Source organism: Phodopus roborovskii, unplaced genomic scaffold, assembly GCF_943737965.1.
Source record: "Phodopus roborovskii unplaced genomic scaffold, PHOROB, whole genome shotgun sequence".
NCBI lineage: Eukaryota > Metazoa > Chordata > Mammalia > Rodentia > Cricetidae > Phodopus > Phodopus roborovskii.
In genome coordinates, this window is record NW_026125390.1 from 55,109 (window position 1) to 78,343 (window position 23,235).

Below are 23,235 nucleotides of genomic sequence, written 5' to 3' on the forward strand. Positions count from 1 at the left end.
GACTCCTTAGGCTACGATCATGAATTCTGGAAAAGGTGACTCGCACATGCGCCGCTTCCATCCAATGAGATCACCTGGGGATTTGGGGAGTCCAGCTCCCGTCCCCGGAGCATTTCGAGAGGTGGCGGTATAGGAGGCACTTCCGGCCTCCGGACGCTGGGAGGCGCTGTGCACTGTCAGTGACCTCTTGGAAACCGGAACACAAGGCGCAAGCGCAGTCCTAGTGTCTCAGCCGGCTTCCCACGTGTAAATCTTGTGGGTAAGTTTTTCGAGAAAAATGCCCAAATTCAAGGTGGCCCGTGGGGCCGGGAATCAGGAGAGGCATGCACCTCTGGCCGAGCAGATTCTGGCTGGGAATGCAGTGCGCGCGGGGACCCGAGACAAACGGCGGGGACGCGGGGTCGAAGAGGAGGAAGAGTATGTGGGACCCCGGTTGAGCAGACGGATTTTGCAGCAAGCCAGGCAGCAGCAAGAGGAGCTCGAGACTGAACACGGGACTGGAGACCAGCCTGCGAAACCGCGAGAACGCGCCACGCGGCTGGGTGAGTGACAAGGGGTGGAGTGGTGGGTTGGGCCGAGCAAACGCAGTCCATCCGGATACTGGTGTGGAATTACAAAGAAGGGGCAGTTTTTCTTTCCCGCGTGGTCCTTCACTTCAGCTCAGAGCTTCCGGAACCTCAGAGTTCCAACAGGAAGTGATCACTCACACCAAGTTCTGATATTTATTCTCTGGGCTTGTGAAGTATTTGTGTGCTACCTGTGTAATGCCTTTAACTGTGCTAAGAGTTTAGGCAGTTCTGACACCGAAATAAACAATGTACTCGTCCCTGCTTTTAGCATCGGAAGTCTACCCCAAAGGAGAGAACATTAAATAGAGTAATATATTCCAGCCAGGAGCGGCGGTGCTCGCCTGTAATTTCAGCACTCGAGAAGCTAAGCTAGAAGAAGGTCCAAGTGAGCTACATAATAAGATCCAGATCAGCCTGAGCTACGTGGTATAGCCTTGTCTGGCAAGAGAGTAAAAGAAAGTGAATATATTCCTATTCAAAACAAACAAACAAACAACCAAAAAAACTGCCAGTAATCCTACAGGACAGGCACCCCAAGTTTCATGCCTCTGACAAAGATATGAAAAGCATATGGGAAATGTTCCACTAGCGGAGGAGGAAAAAACAGCTTAGAATCACGTGGGGGTGGGTGGCAGAGATGAGTGGGAAAATGCTTGATATTTCTCTCATTAGGGTGGAAATGTTCACCTCCAGTTGCTTAGTTTTGCATTCTTACTTGTTATTGAGATGATTGAATATAGCTTTAGGGACATAGTAACTTTACTTTTTTTTTTTTTTTTTTTTTTTTTAAGGTGTTTTGAGGTAGGGTCTCATGCCCAGGATGGCCTCAAACTCCACGTGTATGTGAGCCTGACCTTGAACTGCTGATTTTGCCTCTGTTTTTCCAAGTGATGGCAGTATGGATGTTTGACACCACACCTGCCCTTTAAACTTTTTTTTTTTTTTTTTTAAATATGATACTGTGTCTCCTTAAGTTGCTCATGCTGGACTTGAACTTGCTCTGTGACCAAGACAGGCCTGAGCTTTAGGTCCTCCTGTGTAGCTGTCAGATTCCAGTTAGAAGCCATCTTTCCGATGACTACACCCAGCTTTTTCTCCCAGACATAGCTCTTTCAACAAACTAGCATCCTTCTGTCCACATGTCTACCTGATACCTCTCTGCGTCCTCCATGGAGTCTGTTAGCACATTAACCTCCCCTTGCTCAATGCGCCTCTTTCTACATCCAATTTGTCAGTAAACCCTGATGATTTTGTGTTGAGGATGTATCCAGAACCCTATCACTTTCCTTAGCTTGGAGCATCCTCCTGTTTAAGGGCCACAGTCACTCCCCTGAATCACTGCAAGAGCATCGGAATTTGTGTTCTATAACCTCTGTGGTCGATTCAACAGCTAGAGGTCCACCTCTGCTGACAGTCTGACCACAAGCTAGGGAGGTGATAATTCAGTTAGTGAAATATATACTTTGAAAGCATGAGGCCCTGACTTAAAGCAGTTTGTAAGCCCAGAGCAAGGGAGTTGAAGACAGATCTCCTGGGCCCACTGAGCTCAGCTAACCCCATGTCCCAGCCAGAACGTGTCTTTAAAAAAAAAAAAAAAAAAAAAAAAAAAAAGGTCAGCAGATCCTGAGGATTAACACTCAAGATTCACCTCTGCTGCACACATGATGCAAGTGCGCACACACGCACGCACGCACTAAAATACCTACCTCACAAATGTCAACATCCACCTCTGCCCTATTTGTTTCATGACACTTATTTTTTGTTTCTTTTAACATTTATTTTGTGTGCATGCCATGATCTGTGTAGAGAGCAGAGGTAAAACGAAATCATTGCCCTCAGCTCTTAAGAATGCTTTTTCTTAGCTGGCCAGTGTTGGCGAACACCTTTAATCCCCGCACTTGGGAGGTGGAAGCAGGTAGATCTCCAAGTTCGAGGTCAGCCTGGTCTACACAGTGAGCTCCAGTCAGCCAGAGCTACACAGAGAAACCCTGTCTTGAAAAACACAAAACAAACAGTAAAAGCCCTTGGTCCTTCAGAAGACCAGAGTTTGATTCCAGGTACTCATGTGGCAGACCACCGCTAGCTATATTCCAATTCCAAGGGATCAGGTGCCCTCTTCTGACCTCTGTGAGCACCTGGCACACCTGTGACTCACGGGCATACACATAAAACAGTATATGTAAATCAAAAACAATTTTTAAAAATCCCTCCTGAGCTGTGTATATCCTTTGTCCAGTTCTGTTGCAAGTGACCTGTTGTTATGTAATATTTCAACTCCTTTGGTTTGTTAGACTCTCCCAGGGGCTTGGGCAGCACATAGGTTAACAGAAATGAGTTGATTAAAAAAAAAAAAAAAAACTAAACAAAAACAAGCCTAAAACTAAGGCCAAACATTAATAATCAATAATAAGTCTCTATGCCATAATTTGGGGGCTGGAAGTTCAAGAAAGCCTGCTGCTACAAGTCAGTAAGTTTATGCATATTAGCTGATTAGAGAACAGATACCCCTGCCCAGCCTTGGGGCCTTCCAGGTTGGCCCCAACCTGGTCCTGGTCGTATGGTCCTATTTCAGGCTCTGGCTCCTTAATGCCCAACAGTAATAATATTGCTTTTCTAGGATATGAGAGACACACTTTTTCCCAAATTGCCCATCCAAAGCCTCATCACCCTCTGCACTAATCTAAGTGCTTGTGGTGCACCCTGCCTCTACCATGGTTTTAGTTTTAGCACATGGCGCAGCTCTGTTGTGCAAGCAGCGGTAGTGGGGAAGAAGGCAAAGGTAGTGGGGACTATGGGCAGTCAGCTTTTCTGTCCGGGTTTGAACTGGATACAGTGAATCGGGTTTGAACTGGATACTTTTGAGGTTACCTGGACTAAGCTGTTACATGTGTGTGTACTGTAGGGTTTGAACTGGATACTTTTGAGGTTACCTGGACTAAGCTGTTACATGTGTGTACTGTAGGACGGATCCTCTTTCCTGGCATCACTCTGTTCCATGTGTTGTACTTTATCTCTCAAGATTGCAAGTCTCTGGGGACAGAAAGATAGTTTGTAACTCTCTGTTCCTTCCTTGTGCCCGTGTGTATCTCCGACACCCTGGGTGGCATCTCCGACACCCTGGGTGGCATCTCCAACACCCTGGGCTGCATCTCCGACACCCTGGGCTGCATCTCCGACACCCTGGGCTGCATCTCCGACACCCTGGGTGGCATCTCCGACACCCTGGGCTGCATCTCCGACACCCTGGGCTGCATCTCCGACACCCTGGGCTGCATCTCCGACACCCTGGGCGGCATCTCCAACACCCTGGGCGTGCAGTACATGGCAGTGAACTAACTCAAAAGGGCCTGTCCTCCATACTTACGATTCTGTCTTCCCTCTTTAGGGCTGGACGTGCCCCAGGATGGATCCGAGGATGATGATGAGGATGAGGAATGGCCCACCCTGGAGAAGGCAGCCAAAATGACTGGGGTCGGCCACCAAGCAGAGGTAGTTGTGGACCCTGAAGATGAACGTGCCATTGAAATGTTCATGAATAAGAACCCTCCTGTCAGGTAGGACTTAAGAGTTGGGACAGTAGACCCTGGTAGAAAGTTCCCACAAGCTAGTTCCCTGGCCAGCTTTTTTTCCCCAACATTGTGTAGACATTTATAACGATGGTACCTTTAAAAAAAAAAAAAAGCTTAACTAAAAAGCTGGATACGTGTGGGAAACTGGGGAGCAGTCGGAGACAGTGGGAGGTGGTTGGTGCCCTCAAAAAGGACTCTTGCCCCCTCTCCCCGCCCATTTGTCTCTTTTGAGGGATGGGGGGATATAATAGGGGCTGTTTAAAGTTAAACCCTTTGGCAGTATTAGGAGTCCTCACCTGATGTCTGGAGTCCCCTAGCCCTTTGTCCTGCCCCTACCAGATCCCACCCCACCCCTCAACCCCTGTCTTAGCAGGGTTTAAAGTCCCAAGGGAAGGCTGGGGGTGTGGGGGTAGGGGACTCAAAATGCCCCTTGCATAGGAATGGGTGCTTCAAGAATTGGGCCCAAGGACTCTCTGCCCGGCACGCTGGTGGCAGCGGGAGGGCTCCCTGGGGCTGTGGGAACAAGGGGGAGATTGCTAATTTTGCAGGCCACCCTGCTCCAAAGGGGTTTGTGTAGGATTCTGGGACCAGTGTGGTCTCCGGGCTTGAGGGAGGTAGCATACCGGAGCCAAGCTGGGATTTGGGAGTTATAGAGTACTGTCTTGAGCAAACCGTCTGGATGGGCTCCACCCAGAGCTTCCTGGGTTACCCAGTTCCTCCTTCTGTCCTGTGTGCTTGCTCTTGGTACGTTGCTCTGGGACCTTAGACTCCCTTTAATCCCAGGCTTCTGGTCTCAGCCCTGGCATTTGGGCTTGGGTGGAAGCTCAAACCTGAGGATGTTCTGCAGCTGTTACTAACATTTCCCCTCTAGATACCAGTAGTGATAATGAAAAATTATCCCAGGCATTGCTAAATCTTACCATGGGGGTAAAACGGCCTCCAGCTAAAACCACAGATTCACCCCCATCTTCTTTCAATACTGCTTCCAAAACCTTCAGGTGTTTAGGCTGCCTGTGGTCAGATTCTTGGGCAGATGCGGCTGGCCCAGTGGAGGGGAGTAAGTTTAGGGCAAAGGGCCTCAACCAGTTTATTGTGACCCTGCATAATGTGTGGCTGTTCTCAGTCCTTCAGAGTGTGGCATAGGACGTCTCTCATCACAAGTGTGACGTGATGAGAGACTAACTACATGATGAGTGCCTTGAGTGTGTAGAAAGGAGGGAAGAGCCCTCCCACATGGATGTCTGATGGCTCAAGCACGGGTCACAGAGTGTGGGTCTGAGCTGTGTGCCTGTCCCAAGAGGGCTCTCAGGCCCGCATCATACCTTTTTTCATGGTTCTGACAAAGGTAGCAGATTGGGTTTTTGCAATTCGCTGTAACAAGACAGCACCCAAAGTTGCGGCCGAAGGACTGCAATTTCTCCGTCTCCGATAAAGCCTTAAGACCGTAGTTGGATTGTTAACCTCTGAGTTTCAGGCCCAGGTGTATGTCTGGGAATAAAAACATCTCCCATCAGATGCAGTGGTGACACACGTATTAATCCCAGCACTCAGAAGGCAGCTGCTTCTCTGAGTTTGGGCCAGCCTGGTCTAAAGAGCTAGTTCCAGGAAAGCCAGGGCTACCCAGAGAAACCCTGTCTTGGGGTGGGGGAGAAGGAAGGAAGGAAAGCTCTTCCATCTGTGTACTGTAGACTGTAGGACACTGATCTGGAAAGTCTGAACAATGTTGTCTGACTTCCTCCAGTGCTGGAGGCTAGAACCCTAGAACCCAGGGTCTCATCCGTGCTAATCACTGAGTGACGTCCCCAACTGAGGGGCAATTTTAAGTACACATCAGTGACCTTGAAGATGCCATTAGCAAACTAACCTGCTATGGTGGTAATTCTGTTAAATTTTTATTTATTTTACTTAATGTAGATGGGTATGTTTCCTGCTTGTATATATGTCACGTGCATTCCTGGTGCCCGTGAAGGTCAGGAGAACATGAGGCGTCACCTCCACTGAGCAGATGATGTAAGATGTGCATGAGTAGTTAAGTGTCTCTCCAGCCTCAGGCTGTGGTAATTTTGAATCCTCATTTGATAGCTTCTGTTTAAAGAGGCTGAAAATGAGGAGGCGGCAAGACGGCTCCGCAGGTGAAATACTTCCTGCACAAGCCCGGGGACCTGAGTTCAATCCCCAGAGCTCACTTCAAGGTAGACGGAAAGCTCAGCTCCACAGAGTGCTCTTGTGACTTGCACATGCGCACATGGCAATAATAATCACGTTTAAGGAGTAATTGAAAGAGGCTAGGGAGGATGCAGTTGGTCTCAGGGCTTTTCTGTGAGTGGGAGGAAGGTGGTATTGTAGTCTCCTTCATGAATTAGCAAGGGATAGAGATGTGTGGTGTGCCCACCAGGCCGGAGCTCCGAGGCACGGAGGAGTAAAGTGACAAGCCCGAGGTCATCAGGGAGAGGAGAGTGACACCTGAGCAGAACTGACATCCGAGTCCAAGGACCTAACTCCACACCGCTGCTAGCTTTGTCTGAAATGTGGTGGCGCGGAGGTCCTTCCCCTCTCTGCAGCAATTAGTGGTGACGTTTGTCGTCATCCAGAGGAGATGCTTCTAGCAGCATGTGTGCTAAAACTGGAACAACACCACAGACTGGTGTGACCCTGTGCACAGAAGGCATGCTGGTTTGTGCAGCATTCCTGGTTTGTTGGGGGACTGTTTTGTGGCTCTCCTTTTTCCTTTGAGACAGGGCCTTAATCTGTAGTCCCAGCTGACTGACCTGGAATTCCCATGAAGACCACCACACTGACCTTAACCTCACAGAGCTCTGCCTGCCTCCCAAGTGTTGGCCTTAAGGGCTCGTGCCACTGCTGCTGTCTGTCTGTCCGTCCTTCCTTCTTTCTTCTCTTGCCCTCCCTCCCTCCCTTTCATGAACAGGGTGAGAGCTTCCCGGGCGGTGACCGTAGGTCTTCGTCCTTCTCCCTCTGTCTCCGTAGGCGCACTCTGGCTGACATCATCATGGAGAAGCTGACGGAAAAGCAGACAGAGGTGGAGACTGTCATGTCAGAGGTGTCGGGCTTCCCTGTGCCTCAGCTGGACCCCCGAGTCCTTGAGGTCTACAGAGGCGTGCGGGAGGTAAGGGCTATGAGGACTCGTGCATCCTAACAGGAGGGCTCTCACACGTGGCACCTGACGAGCAAGCCATGGTGGCCAGGGCAGGGAAGGAGTGAGGCGGAGCTAGTGGGCTCAGGTTCTTGCGCTGCCTCTTACCTGGAAGTCACTAGACTCTGGTCTCCTGAGAAATGAGGCTTTTTGGATTGCTCTGAAGGTAAGTGAGGCGGCGCATGGAAACACAGGGGAGGGGCCAGGACCTCAAGCATGGGTGTGATGATTCTGCCTCCCGTCTCCAGGTGTTATCCAAGTACCGAAGTGGGAAACTGCCCAAGGCTTTTAAGATCATCCCGGCCCTGTCCAACTGGGAACAAATCCTCTATGTCACCGAGCCTGAGGCCTGGACTGCAGCTGCTATGTATCAAGCCACCAGGTAGTGTAGATGGGCTAGGGTGGCTGACCTATGGTGCAGGGTGTGGGTGTGCAGGCTCTGCATTTTCAGGACGAAGTCCCATGGTAGACTTCAATGGGAATGGCTTGCACAGCTCCCAGGATACAGCCCTGGTGTGAGAGAGTAGCTTGAGAATTCTGATTCTCCGGGTGATCTCAGGCTCCCCGTAGTAGAGCAAGGAGAGCATGTAGCTGAGTAGCCAGCAAAAACTGGGTTGGGGAAGTAGCTCGAGGTGCCTAGCTGAAATAATGCACAGAAGGCCATGGAGCCAAGCAACAGCACTTTATGAAAACCACTAGGGGCCGGGTGGTAGTGGCACACACTTTTAATCCCAGCACTCACAAGGCAGAGGCAGGTGGATCTCCTGATCCACCAGTCTGGTCTACAGAGTGAGTTCTAGTACAGTTAGGACTGCACACAGAAACACAAGAGAGTGTGTTTAAAAAAAAAAAAAAAAAAGAAAAACAAAAGAAAAACGCTAGGTCTGGAGAGGTGGCTCAATGGTTAAGGGCACTTGCGCTTCTCGAAGATCTGGGTTCAATTCCCAGCATCCACCGGGAGGCTTTCAACCGTCTCTAGCTCCAGGAAACCCGGTTTCTCCTCTGGCGTCCATGGGCATGAGGCACATATATGGTGCACAGACATCCATGCAGGCAAAGGAGGCAAACACATAAAATAAAAATGTAAAACACCAGAGACAGCCCGTGCTGTTGTGACTTGAAAACTCCCACCCTGCTAGGATTTTTTGCCTCTAACCTGAAGGAACGGATGGCTCAGCGCTTCTACAACCTTGTCCTGCTTCCCCGAGTACGAGATGACATCGCTGAGTACAAACGACTCAATTTTCACCTCTACATGGCACTCAAGAAGGCTCTGTTCAAGCCCGGAGCCTGGTTCAAAGGTAAACACCCAGAAGGCGGAGAGAAGGAGAGGCTGCCTCTGCTGGTGGTCTTTAGATGGTGGGGTTGCGGGGCACTGCTTCATTTCCCTCACCACAGACTGAAAGTCACTGTGTACGACTCTGCCTAGGAATCCTGATCCCCTTGTGTGAGTCTGGCACCTGTACCCTCCGAGAAGCCATCATCGTGGGCAGCATCATCACTAAGTGCTCCATCCCCGTGTTGCACTCCAGGTAGTGTCGATGAGGTGGAGAGCCATGCAGTAGAGAGGTCACAGCTTGGGCAGGGGGGCCAGAGTGGAGAGTAAGCCATGATTACCTAGAGGCTTACTTTGTAAGCCAGTGGGTGTATGATTGCTCCAGTCCAATAGAACCCGTCAAGAGCAGGGTCCAAGGAGCTGGCACATAGATGTTCAGTAAATGTTGGATGGTGGCATGAGTATGAGTGAGTGGATACCAAGGGGAAAGTGTGACAGGAGGTGGAGGTGGTGGGCATTCAGACGTTCTCTGTAGTTGCATGCAGGGATTGTCTGCTGTCCGAGCAGAGGCAGAGGTGTGGGATGGATGCAGACAGATGTAATGAGAATCAATCCCAGGAGTAGATGAGGAGCCCTGGAGACACCCTCGGGAATGCTCTAGGTTAGGGTCAGTCTGGGGAGACACCTCTCCCCTGGTCCTTAACTCCACCTTCCTCCCTAGTGCGGCCATGCTGAAGATTGCTGAGATGGAATACAGTGGTGCTAACAGCATTTTCCTGCGCCTGCTGTTGGACAAGAAGTACGCATTGCCCTACCGGGTGCTAGATGCCCTGGTCTTCCATTTTCTGGGCTTCCGGACGGAGAAGCGCCAGCTGCCCGTGCTCTGGCACCAGTGTCTTCTGACACTGGCACAACGGTACAAGGCCGACTTGGCCACAGAGCAGAAGGAGGCCCTCCTAGAACTGCTTCGGCTGCAGCCCCACCCACAGCTGTCTCCTGAGATCAGACGTGAGCTTCAGAATGCCGTCCCCAGAGATGTGGAAGATGTTCCTGTCACCATGGAATGACACCAATCCCCAGCTTGGTCCAGGGAGCATGGGAGGGCACCAGGAGCCCAGTTGGTGACTACAGATACAGTTAAAGACCTAGGTTAAGGCACCAAAGGCTTATGATGGCATCTGTGGCTCCAGTCCTGGGCAGGATTGATCTGGTTGGTTGGCTCTTCCTGCCATCCGATGCTTTGGTCCCTGTTCACTTGTGGAAGCTAATTGGAGTCCCCCGAGTTCACTCCCACAACCCAGCTGGCACTTGGTATAAGGGCCGCTCTCTCGTTACTATGTCAGTTCACTGGGACGTGGATAAAACAGAGGCAGTCATTTATTGGAGCTCTGTGTTGTAGCCCAGTCCCTGGAGGTCCCTGCCTCCCCTGTAGCTAGAGGTGGGAGCACTCATGGCTCTTCCTGTTGTCATTCTCAGGGGAGAGGGCTCTTAGCGTCACAGAGCCCTCGCCCTACCCTTGCTCTCCACAGTGTGTGTGCGCGCGCATGTGCCCCTGTGCGCGCGCTCTGCCCACTAATGACATGTGCATGGGCTACTTTGGGGGAACACCAGCTTCTGCAGCCAGAGTAGTCCATTGGAAAGGTCATGGTTGCCATATTGCCATCAGTGGAGACTGCTGCAGGAGTGAGCCCTCTGGGATGAGACCAACAAACTCAAAAGTCTAGCCAGTTTCTTCCTTGCTTTGTGAACAAGAGCTTTAGATTGATTAACAAACCAGGGTCAAATGCCTGTTTGTATAGCTGATGAGCAAAGAACAATCTTCTTCTAATGGCTTGAAGTGTGTATGAAATTTTAGTTGCAGACAGGCATGGATCTAAGCCAGGACTAGCTATACGGTGAAACCCTATCTCAAAAGGGGAGGTGGGGGGCACGCCCATGGTCCACCCATTTGCATCACAGCTGACAACGCCAAGTCGTCACCGTGCTATGTCACTTTTGCTTTTGAGCGTGTGTCTGCTGCAATCCAGTTTATGTATCTGGAAACAGTTTCAATCTATTGAGGCAATCGGGTCTGCTTATACTTTCAGGTCATCTTGGAAACAGCAGGTAAATGGCAAGAAAAGTACACCTAGCTCAGCCAAGCCAAATGACTCATACAGTATTGCCATCTCTAGCAGTTTGCCTCTTCGCAGTACAGCAGATGGGAACCAGAGAAATTATTTCCAGACACATATCTACCCATTCATCACATGTTCTTTAATGTACGCAAGCACTGTGCCTTCATGGCATTGGACCCCCAGACTGATGGATGGTTGTGGTCAAATCCTCCTTCTCAGGAGTAGGCCGTGCTCTCCGCTAAGCCACTGCTCCAGTGTCCATGTGGTTTTTGAAGCAGGACTTTGCCGTGTAGCACAGGCTAGCCTAGAACAGCTTCCTGTGCCCTGTGAGTGCTTCCAAAGATAGCAGGAATAGGCCACCATGCCAGAGTGCAACAAAATTTTTGTTGAAACTGTCTAGCCCTGTTTTCCCATGAGCCCTCCGGGGTATGGTGGCCACTCCTTACACCGTAATTTGTAGAAGTGCACAGGTAAAGCGGGCTACATTGCCTAAGCACTCAAGAAGAAATGCTCTCTACCTCTACATTGCAAGAGCCAAAGCCAGTTTTATTCTGGAATCTTTTTATTAAGGCAGCATGATAGAAATGGGCCACCAGCCCAAACCTTGTGGCCTAAGGAAAGACCTGTGTCAATAGGGCTTGACCTCTCCAGACAGGCTCTGTCCTCCATAGCATCCATCCCTGCTTAAGCCCTCTGCTGGAAGATGAGGCACAGAGCCTCGGGAGAGGAAGGCAGGGCCCCATCCCAGGCTGTAGCAGCTCCTGGACCACAAAGCGGTAGCAGAGGGCAGGGGAACAGCAACCACCAGGGTTACCACCGCTTGTGGGTACAGGCCTCACTGTACCCTCTTACAGTTGTATTCAAAGCAATAAATTAAAATGACCATCAGCACCCCTCGAGACCCCTCAACCACAGAAGCTAAGCAGGAAGCAAAGCTAGAACTGGTAGGTTCTCGGCCCTCTGACCAAGGCCTAGGCTGTTCCCTCTAAGAGCAGCTGGGAGCGTGGAGTACACAGCAGCCATCTATTTGGTCCCTCATGCACGGCTATCAGGATGCCTGAAGGACCCAAATCCAAACGCACTGGCCCTAGGAGGGGGCCACACCTTTGGAAGGTTACTAGGGCATTTTGGCAACTGAGAAGATTAGAGCCCCAGAGAGAGGAGGGACCCAAAAAGGAATGCTGGTGCGTGGACTTTACCTGTTTGGATTTCTCTGACCAGCCTGGCCCAGGACAGCTGAGCTGGTCAAGTGGGGAGGAGGAGGAGCTGACTGGCCATGCAGAGCCCTCATGGCCAACCAGCACCTTAGTGCACAGCCTTGGGGATAGGCAGGACCTGGCCCCTTGGGCTTTGTGAGGGGAAGAAGGCTCCCCCCCCCCTCAGGGCTTCAAATATGGCATGGATTGTTCCTAGAGGAAGGGAGGGGGTGGCAGTGGCCCCTCCTCTGCTTGGTGGCCAGCTGAGGGGGCCTGTCCCAAGCTACAGGTGGATGGCTGTGACATCTGTGGGAGTGCTGGTCTGACTGGGCCCCTGGCTGCTAGAGCCCCGGGGGGCTTTGGGCACTGGGCTGGGGGCTGTCTGGGCAGCTTCCCTGAGGCTCTCCCGGAGCGCAGCTTCGATCTGCTCCTGACAGGCCCGCAGGCAGTCCTAGGAAGAACAGCAGGGTCAGGGACGACAGGCAGGTACAAGGAGGGAAAGGCGAACCCTTTGCACATCGGGAAGTCGGGGAGGTTAGGCCACAGCCCAGCCCAGGAATCGGGGCTCAGTTCTCAGAAACTGGCGAGAGGATGTGGCAAGGGTGTGAGCAGCCCTGCACCTGACGCCAAGTCCCCCACCCCCTGGCGCAGCATGCCACTGGCAAGAGAGGGGCAGCTACATGTGTGCCCTTCACCCCACCCGGTCCTCTCCAGAGGCAGATGGAAGGCCACAGAAGCAAGGTTGTACAACTGGACTTGGGGGTGGGTTGGATGCTGCCCTCTTCTGGGAGTTTGGGGGATAGCACTGCTTTTTGTGAATGGGGCCTGAGACTTACCACTTCAGTGCCTGTAATTCCTGCCAGCAACTCTGTGAGCTCATCTGCAGACATGGAACTGGCTCCTAGGCCTTGAACTGCAGCCCCAATGCTGCCTGTGGCGATCATGGATGGAGGGTACATTGCAAAGGTGTAATCTTGTAAGAGAAAAGGAGCCGTGAGAAGAGCCATCATATACTTCCTATTCCCTGTTACAGCGTGCCAGGTTGCGTGAATGCAGCATATTGGGAATCTTCAGTGGTGGGTGGGGTGACTCAGGGACAAGGGGAGGGTTTGGTGCGTGTGCATGGTGCTGGCATCTGACCCCACCCAACCTGAGATCTGAGAGGACAGCAAAGTCTCCATCTACCCAGGCTGGACCTGGCCAGGAACTAGAGAATGCCCAAAACCCTAGGGCGGGGACCTTAGGCAAGTCACTCCCATTGTACAATACCTCACCTCCATCCCAGGATCACCAAGATCCCATATAAATAGGTCTGAGTATGGAAACAATCTCCTGGTTACTACTTAGCCTTCAAATCCTGATTTTCCCAGATTGGAAAAACATGTCCAAGGCTCTCACCTGTAGCACAGAGGGCCAAAAAGGTCTGGGCATGCTTTTTGACCAAGGCCTGACGGTCACTGGGCAGAGAAAGGCGGTGCAGAATCAGAGCCAGGAAGTCGTGTGCAATCACAGCAGCGAGGTCCCACTTGAGCTTCCCCAGGACCAGCACCTCCCACTCCTGGGGAAAGGGCGTGAGCATGGAGTCAGTGGCTGGCAAAGGGGTAAGGACACGGCAGAAGAGGAGCAGTTCTGCCTCTGGCCGCAGGGGTTGGCACCTTGGGATGATGAGTTCAGGGCATTTTCTTGAGCATCTATTATCATTCCTGGGTGCTAGAATGACATGACATCCCCCATCTTCCCATGAATGTCAGGCCAGCATCAGTTGACGCAGAAAGACTAAATTGCAAGGTCTACGGTCACTAGCCTATCCCTCCCTGGCCCTGCATCTATCTCAGCCAAGTCTCTTAAAGAGACAGAATGAGCATGAGCCACTCCTGAGGTTCCTCAAAGGGGAGCTTACCCAACCCCACCCACACCCCTTCTGTGGGACATCAGGGGTGGATCCTGTCTCAAGACACGGAGACCAAGCCAAACAGGATGAATCCATGTGACCCTTGAAGCACCTGCCCAAAACTACATAACCAATGAGAGATCTTAGTAGGAGTCTAGGAGCCCCAACCCCAGCCCATTTGTCTGGGGTTCCAAGTCCTGGCCTGACTTGCATTTCCGAGTTGCACACACGAGGATTTCTTCATTGTTTTATCTCAGGAAGGAACTCATGGGTTTGACTCCTCAATGAGGTAGAAATGTCAGCCCCACCCAACCTCTTCCAGGACCCCAGCAACAGCTGTCCCTCTCTGTCCCACGACCTAGGTATCAGCCTCAGGCTTCTTAGAAGAGCCTACAGAAAAAGCCTGGGCTACAGCCAGGAGTGAGGCAGAGGTTTGCCCCGCAACCAATAGCATAGCATCCAGCCTCCAAGGAAGCAAGAGGCAACCAGAATGTGTGGGGTCCTCACTGAGGGAAGGTGGCCACCCTCCCCAATATCCAGACGTGAGGATCCCAGCCCCACCTCCAGAACATCATGGCCGGCAGCACACTGGCTCTAAGGCTTTCTGGTCAGTGCCGTGCAGTTGGAATTTTCCCCTCCTTTCTCGGGCCTCTGCTGTGCAAGGGTTTAGACTGCTGGGGTTCTTAGAGGTCCCTCACAACTCTCTGACCGCAGGCCACTCAGCGCAGGCCTCGAGGAGAAGGACTTGCCTATTCTGAAAACCTCTCCTCACACACTCTAATGGAGACCACCCTAATCTCTGCACAAAGAGGAAGTCTCCCACCTCCCTGCCTCAATCCCTCAAAAACATCTTGCTCCCTGGCTCTGGAAACTACCAGATTCATCACAAAGAGCTGTGGGGCCTCCCGGATTCCCAACTCAGGCCTCCCATCAGCTGCTTGACAGGGAGAGGAATCCAGTTCCCCGACTCAAGGCAGTCAGGGCCCCAGTACCCTAGCTTCCCAGCCAGCCAATCACATTAGTCTGCCTGTTGCCCTCCTCCCTAGGAGATGGGGCCCAGAGACTCCTTTCAGGGTCAGGGAAGGCTTGGCCAGCCACAGAATAAGGTGGAGGGAGGTGCCAGCTCACCCACCCTCTCCCCCAGACCCTGTGGGAGATGATGTTCAGACTCTCTTCCAGATCCAAGCAGCTCCTCCACCTCCTCCCTAGACTCCTCCGGGGCAGGGCAGAACCCAACCGATTTTTGCCCCGCCTGGAGGAGCCCAGCCCAAGTTCCCAGCAAGAGGCCCCAAGGAGCCACTTCCCAAACCACAGGAGTGACAGCAGCTCCCCACAGGGTTATGAAAGCCCTTGGTCTGAGTGGGAGGGCAAGGGGACCAGCATCATTATCACATCGAAGCAGCCGGGCTCAGCTCCCCGTCTCTCTCTCTCAGGGAGAAAGCCTTCCACCGACCCAGGGCAGCTGCTGCAGCTTTTCAGAAGACAAGGAAGGGAGGGGAGGGTAGGGAAGGGGCTCTGTCTTTGGGAATAGAAGAGGAAAGGGAAGAAAACACCTCTGCACTTCCTTCCCGCGCAATCGGCCTGGCTTTAATCAGCTCTGGGAGGCTTTTCCATCACAAAGTCCACCCGGGGATAAAGACTCGTGCAAGGCAGCCCCCTCCCCCACGTGAAGCACATTCCACTCCGGTGGGGGGTGTGCTGCTGCCAATAAATAACTCACGGTGGCTGTGTAAACCCAGAGGCAAAGTACTGCTGTATAGACCGGCAGCTGGACTTGTTGCTATCCGGGGTAAAGAGGAGTTAGGAGGGGAACGCCACTATGGTCAGAGGAAGGGGGGGTTCATTTGGTTTTAAGCCTGCAACTAAAGCACAACTACCACGCTTACTTGGCCTTTGTCCCACCCTACTTCTTTTCCAAAATAATGGCCTGGGGCGAGGGGAGGGCTGGTGAGTGAGGGGGTGAGCTTGGCGTTCCTTTTTTCTAGTACATAGGGCGACAGTATGTTGAGAGCAGGGGCAACCAGGGATTCCACACGCACCCGCAACTGCCAAGGAGCCACAGCTTGGTCCGTATAGATGCAAAGCTTCTCAATAGTCAGGGGCGTGGTTTCGCGCAGCTTGGAGGCCAGCAACAGGCAGACGGTACCGAGGAGCTGCAACTGTGCCTTTCGGGTGGGGACACAGGACAGGTAGCGATCCAGGTAGTTCATGGCCAGAGGGAAGACATCGTCCTCGCAGCGCTGCTCCTCACACACCTGAGGGATGGCGCGCGAGTCATTGGTAGGGAAGGGACCGACTGAAACCTAGCAGCTCGGGGGTGGAGGGAGAGTGGAATGTGGAGCAAAAAATAAACAGAGAGGGGATAGACTTACAGTGACAAGTATCAACCGAGGAGGATGCGCCCTCCCCAAGGTGACCCCCCACTTCCTCTGCCTGGCCTCCCCACCCCTGAGTGGTGGGGGTGTAAAGGAGAGGAGCCCATGCTCACGAAGGATTCCAGACTCCCTCCCCCACGGCGAGCGGAAGGGGGACGCAAGGGTCACCTAGAGAGAATTGGGACCTTAGCCTCATTACTACCACCCACAGCACACACACTCCCAAGGGGAAGGGAGGGAACTCCTGCCGCGGTCTCCCGCACTTTTCATTTCCCTGTGGACCGGAACCGAGCGCGCGCCACCCCCACCAGCTTCCCCGCCAGAACCCCGCGACAGACACAGGAACCAGTTCTGGGGCGAAGGCGGTCGAGCCCAGCGTTTTCCAAACACGCTCTCCGAGAACACCGGGCGAGGAAGGAAGCAGGAGACACCGAAAGAAGCCAGAGGGCAAACAGCGGCCCTTAGCCCTCTTTCCCGGCCTGAAGCGAAGTTTAGTTGCAGTGCCAAGTGACTGGCAGCCACAGAAGAAGCTGATCGGGGTTGGGGAAGGGAAAGGGACAAAACGCAGGCAGCTGGCTAGGGTGCCTGTGTGAAAAGCCAGGCCCCTCAAGTCGGGGCCGCCAAAGCATCTTGAAGATTGTGGTCCGGATTCATGATGCCCCGACGGGGCAACTTCGATTAGCCCAGAGCCGGGGGGTGGGGGTGGGGTAAGGAGAGGGGACCGGTCCGGGCCGTACCTCCAACATCCAGTACGCCAGCATCTTCCGCATGTGCGGCTTGATCTCCTTTTGCACGCACTGGAAGTAGGAGGCTCGCGGCACGTAGCGCTCCTCCAGGCGGAGCAAGCTCTGCAGGACACGCTGGTCCCCCAGCAGCCTTGGGTCGGGCCCGGCCCGGGGCGCGTGCCGGGTGCCCTCGCAACACAGCAACTCCATCCTGGGACGGCTCACGGGCGAGAGCAGGAGTGCGGGCTCGCAAGTGCTTGGAGAGGCGACGAGCACGAGGGAGAGCGCGGGGTGCGGGCGGGTCTGGCGCTGGCGCTGGCACTGTACGGAGAAGCCCCAGCCCGCCCGCCACCCGCGCGCACCGCTTCCCTGACAGGCGCCCCGCCCCTCGCGACGATGTAGCAACCGTGGAATGCTCCGACGTCACAACGTTCCAAGGGGCGGGGCCGCAGGCGGAAAGGGCTGGCGGGCATAATCCCCTCCTTCCCTACAGCCCCATTGGTTCGCTGGGCGCCGGCTTCGGCAGGCTTCCGGGCCCTCGGGGCCCTCCTGACCAAAGAGGGTGGAGAGAACTTTCTGGGAGAGTGCCCTCTTCCCCATCAATGGGCCCTGTCTTGACTCTAGCCACCCAGGAAAGAATCAGTCGCCCAAAGTTATTCATTCATTCACGTTTGCACCCTACTTCGTGGCTTTAAGGGAATGTGTTAGGAGCTGCATATCTGGGTCATTCCCACCTCAAGGTGCATTCCAGGGATTTATTCTGCAGACCATGAAACTGAAGCACAGTAGTAGTTGAAGAGATCTCATTGTCAGTCCAGGGAAACCTGGCCCCCAGAATTTTGTCTTCTTAAAATGAATTCCATTGACCTGAGCAGCAGCAGCAGCAGCATCTGGCAGCTGAGCAGAAATGTAGTTTCTGGCCGATTCGATGGCTCAGAAGGTAAAGGGTCATGTCACCAAGTCTGACAACCAGAGTGTGATCCCTGTGAACCACATGGTGGAAGAAAAGAATCAACTCCCATAAATTGTCCTCTGACTTCCACACTAACGCTGCAACAGGCCCGCGCACACACACACATACACACACACACACAAATAATAAATGAAAAATGTAAGAACAAAGGCAGTTTCTCAGGTCTGCTGAATGAGGCACTGCATTGTTTGCAGATTTGTGAAACAATTGAAGTGTAAGCAGTGTTGATCGAAATCAACACTTCAATCCCAGCACTACAGAGGCAGGCAGATCTCTGAGTTACAGACCAGGTGGGTCTACAGTGTGAGTTCCAGGACAGCCAAGACACCCAGAGAAACCCCGTCTCAAGGAACAGCAACAACAAAAAGCCAAATGGAGCCGAATGTGATGGTGCAAGCCTGTGATTCCAGAAGCATTAAAATGGTGGCAGGATTCAGTACACAGACACTTCAGACCAGCCTGGGTTTGATGAGACTGCCACTCCCCACCCCCACACAGAGCCAGATAGGGGAGACAGAGGGAGTGGGAGAAAGGGGGGGAGAAGCTGAGGATACATCCAGTTCGTAGAGTGCCTGCTTAGCATGCTCAAGTCTCAGGGTTCAATCACCAGCACTGTAGAACCAGGAATGGTGTCCTACACCACACCTGTAAGTCCAGCACTTGGGAGGTGGAAACAGGAGGATCAGAAATTCAAGGTCACTGGTCAGTGATGGCAAACAACTGTAATCCCAGCACTCAGGAGACAGAAGCAGGCACAGCTCTTGAGTTTGAGGCCAACCTGACCTATGAGTTCCAGGAGAGCCAGGGCTACAAAGGACTTCAAAGGTTGCGAAAACTACAATAAAATTTTCAGACCAGCCTGGACTAGAATGAGACCCTGTCTCTGAACAACAACAAAGGCAAAAAACAAAAACAAACAAACAAACAAAAAATCATCATATTGCAGAGTTGGACATGACAGCACATGCCGAGGAGGTCTGTGGACAATTCCAGGCCGGCCAGAGCCTGGAAGACTCAAGAAGAAGGAGAGAAAGAGAGAGAGAGAGAGAGAGAGAGAGAGAGAGAGAGAGAGAGAGAGAGAGAGAGAACTTAATAAAAGGCAGGGGTGTGGTGTGGTGGTGCACACCTTTAATCCCAGCACTTTGGAGACAGAGGCGGGTCTATTTCTGTGAGTTCAAAGCCATCCTGGTCCAAGTAGAGATTTCTAGGCCAGCCAGAGCTATACAGTGAGACTCTCAAAAATAGAAGAAAAGGAGAAGGGAGAGAGAAAAGGAGGGGAAGAGAGAAGACAGGGATTGATCCCTGAGGGAGGACAATGGATACGCAGGAGGCCATCTTCCTGCTGGGCACCCAGCAAGGGCTCAGAATCCACCCTAATGAGGCACTATGGGATTAGCTCACTGAAGGTCATCTCTTTGTTGAGTGGTTTCCTTGTCTGACTGTACGTATAGCCCCACACTGACCTTGAACTTTCCAGCTCCTTGTCTCCGTTTCCCAAGTGTGTACCACCATGCTTATATTACCAACTGTACACTTAAAAAACTGGGAAGTGGGGGCTGGAGAGAGGCTCAGCAGTTAGGGGCATGGGCTGCTCTTCCAGAGGACCTAGGCTCATTCCCAGCACCCACATGGCAGCTCACGACTGTCTGTAACGCTAAAATCTGACAGCCTCATACAGACAAATACAAAACACCAATGCACACAAAATTTTAAAAATAAGTAAATAAGTAAATAATTAAAAAAAACAACTGGTAAGTGGACACTTTTTTGAGACAGGGTCATAGGTAACCCTGGCTGACTTTGAATTTACTATATAATCAACGCTGGATTTGATCTGTCGTTACCTTCCAATTGCATGCCCCTGTTAGCTTTTTGAGATAGGGTCTTGCTATCTAGCTCTGACCTATGAAGAGCAGAATAGCCTCCAGCTTGCAACAGTCCTACTGCCTGCTCCATTCAAATTCTGGGATTACAGGCATGCACACCAAACTTCCTGTCCTTAAGGGCAAAGACAAAGTCCTGTGTGGCTGCCTGTCCTCTGGATTCACCACCTCCCTGAAAACACCAACCACGGTAAGGGGTCCATGTACTATGTTCCAGAACCAAACACACCACCAGTGCCTGGCTATTTTGCCCCTTTCAGCCAGGGCTGGGTGCTAATACTCAGACTGAGTGACAAAATAACCAGGGAAGGTAGCATAGCTATCAAGTGATGGAGGCAGGCTGCCGTCCAGTCTGCTCCTGAGCTCATGCCCTTGCAGCAGGGTTGGGGGCAGGAGGGAGACAGGGAGAGAGAGACACTGGGGTTCAAAGCCGGGAGTTTGCACTGTACCAGTGTAGGTACAGTGCACCACTGAGCTACATCTCTAACCCCCCCCCCCCAAGCTTCTTTTTAATTTCAAGCTTGAGGAACATTGTTTGAAAAACAAAAACAAGGAAGGTAGCTGCCAGGAAGAGGAGATGGACTGAAGAGAGAAAGCCATGCCTTTTGAGTTAGCATCAGCAATGGAGAAGATCTGTAAGCAACTGTAGAAATGGGGTGGGAGAAATCAGAAAACAAAGCCAAAAGAAATAAAACAAGGAGCAATCCCAGAGTGCCAGGGCAAACGTGCTTAAGAATCTGGGAAAGGGAAGGAAGGGAAAGAAAAAGTTAAACATTTTTAATTAGGAAGGTCGGTGGGCGCTTAGCAGTCGAAGCTGGAGAGCACCTCCCCCCATCCCCAGTTCTTGCCCACCTCATCCCCAGGTCTCCTGTGCCGTCCCAAAGGGTGTGTATTGATTTATCCCTTGTTGATCCCTTAACCCAGAAAGGAAGAAAAAGACAGGGTAAACCGGGGCGTAATGCCACACACTGGTAATCTCAACACTCTGGAGGCAGAAGCAGGAAGATCCAAATTCAAACCTATCCTGGGCTACAGGAGAGCTTGTCTCACAAAGAGAAAAGATAAGAAGGTAGATGGCAGATGACCGGGGGGGGGGGGGGGTAAATGGAGGAGCTCCGGGCCAGGTGCATCCAATTACAAAAAGTTACTCAATGAAATGGCAAATTAGTGGAGAACTGGAATGAAATGTCACAGGCCAGAGGCAAAGCCCCAAGGAAGAGGGACACCATGGCTCCTTCCTCCTCACACCCCCACGCCTCTTTATCACCGGAATGTCTCCATTTGAGACCCAGAAGGGGCAACCAGATGACAGGTGAGGCCAATCATCTCAGTAGCTTCAGATCACTGAACTGATGAGGAGAGAGACAAGCCGATGAGGGGACACCACCCCAAACAGGAAGGGGACAAAGGCTGCACTCAGTTCAAAATCTGGGTCCACACCCGGGACTCAGAGGCAAGACTGTCCTCCTCCATGCGCTCCTCTTTCCTCCGGGTGGGTGGTAACTCTGGTCCCTCCCCTACAGGGGTGCTTTGAAGACCAAAGGGCCGAAAGTATCTTGCAGACAACTGGGGTGAAGTGAACGTGCAAAGGCAGTAGTTACTAGACTAACTGTGGTGGCCCACACCTATAATCCTAGCTCTTACCGAGTCTGAGGCAGGAGGATTGCTGCGAGTTCAAGGCCAGCAAGTTCAAGGACAGTAGCCTGTCCTCTTAATTCCTCTCAAAAACAAAAACCAAAAAAAAAAAAAAAAAAAAAAAAAAGTTGTTTCTGTAATAACAATCCTCTCTCTCCCTCCCTCCTTCTCTCTCTCCCTCCCTCCTTCTCTCCTCTCTCTCTCTCCCTCCCTCCTTCTCTCCTCTCTCTCTCCCTCTCTCCTTTTCCCTCTCTTTCTTTCTAAAGTTTCCCTTCTCTGAGCTGGTTTAGCTCAGGGGTAAAGCACTTACCCAGAATTTATAAGGTCCCTAGGATCAATCCACAGACCCACAGGAAGAAAAAAAAAAGTTAGTTGTGATTATGGTACTTAAAAAGTCAAACTTGTTCACGGATATTTACAACCATCAACAAATACTAGCGGCTAGAACTGAACCCAGGACTTCCTGTGTGGAAGAACATGTGTTCCTTATGGCCCATTTCTATAACTGTTTTTACAAACGTTAATTACAATTGAGAAATGGGGGGGGGGGGGGCTGAAAAGATAGCTCAGTGGTTAAAAGCGCTGGCTGCTATTCCAGAGGTCCCAGGTTAATTCCCAGCACCTGTATGGCCATCTGTGATCTTAGTTCTAGGAGATCTAATGCTGTCTTCTAGTGTCCACAGGCACCTGGCATGCATGTGATACACATAGATACATACAGGCAAAACATTCCTATGCATAAAATAAAAATAGAGTTTTTTTTTAATTGAGAAATAAACACTATGCCATAAGCTGGGCACAGACATAAAATCCTACTAGGAGAATCTCCCAAAGTTCAAGGACAACCTGGGCTATAGAATTCCCAGCCAACATGAGCTAGAATAATCCATTAAACAAAAATAGTTACTGAGCCTTTAAAAACAAAGGCAACTTTAATCCCGGCACTCAGGAGGCAGAGGCAGGTGGATCTCTGAGTTCCAGGCCAGCCTGGTCTGCAGTTCCAGGACAGCCAGGGCTACACAGAAAAACCCTGTCTCAAAACAAACAAACAACAAAGAGTTCTTGTGGACCAAAGTTTGGTTCTCAGGACCAAGCTTCATGGGGATCCAATGTTTCTGGCTTCCATGAGCACATGAACACTCAGCTAATTAGTGAGCTTGAAGCCGGACTGGACTACATGAAACCCTATCTCAAAGGGAGGGAGGGAAAGACAGAAGATAAGAAAACATGGAAATCTTGGGAGGAAGGCAGGGTGGAGGTTGAGGGGATTGGAATGGCTATGGACAAAGTTCAATGACAGATACTTTGGAGATTTTCATAGCAAAACGACTCTAGAATTACAAAGAGGCAATACTCCAGAAGCTTTTGGTAATACTGATATTTTTGCTAATTAAAAAAAAAATACATTCTGGCCAGTCATGGTAGTGCATGACTTTAATCTCAGCACTCCAAAAACAGAAGAGGGTATAGAGTGAGTTCCAGGCCACCCAGGAATACATAGTGAGACCCTGTCTCAAAAGATAAGTAAACAAACTACGCCTATATTGTTCTTAGGACATACACACACAATGTACCATGTAACATAATATTAAAAGAACAAGACAAAACCACACAGGAATGTTTCTTCCCACCCCAATCTTAAATGACAAAGACTATCATCCAGCCTCCAGGCAGGCTTCCCTATTGATCAAGAAACTCTGGAGCTAGTGATATGACTCTGGAAGTAAAGACACTTAATACAATAACTGACCATTTGAGTTCAATCCCCAGGGTCCCCGAGTGTTCACACACACACACACACACACACACACAGAGAGAGAGAGAGAGAGAGAGAGAGAGAGAGAGAGAGAGAGAGAGAGAGAGGGGGAGAGTACA

General features: G+C 51.5%; 1 protein-coding gene and 1 pseudogene across 1 annotated transcript; one reads left to right on the top strand and one right to left on the bottom strand.

Moving 5' to 3' along the window:
- The first annotated feature begins 126 nt into the window (after positions 1 to 126).
- Positions 127 to 9,950, top strand: LOC127214742 (bystin-like; annotated as a pseudogene).
- Positions 9,951 to 11,203: 1,253 nt separating this feature from the next.
- On the bottom strand, positions 11,204 to 17,277 carry LOC127214752 (G1/S-specific cyclin-D3). Its single transcript, XM_051175036.1, has 5 exons — positions 16,882 to 17,277; positions 15,809 to 16,024; positions 13,277 to 13,436; positions 12,715 to 12,851; positions 11,204 to 12,329 (listed from the first exon to the last, which is right to left on the bottom strand). Exons 1-5 carry the CDS (start codon positions 17,077 to 17,079, stop codon positions 12,162 to 12,164), a joined length of 879 nt encoding a protein of 292 aa, XP_051030993.1. The 5' UTR covers positions 17,080 to 17,277; the 3' UTR covers positions 11,204 to 12,161.
- Positions 17,278 to 23,235: the final 5,958 nt, after the last annotated feature.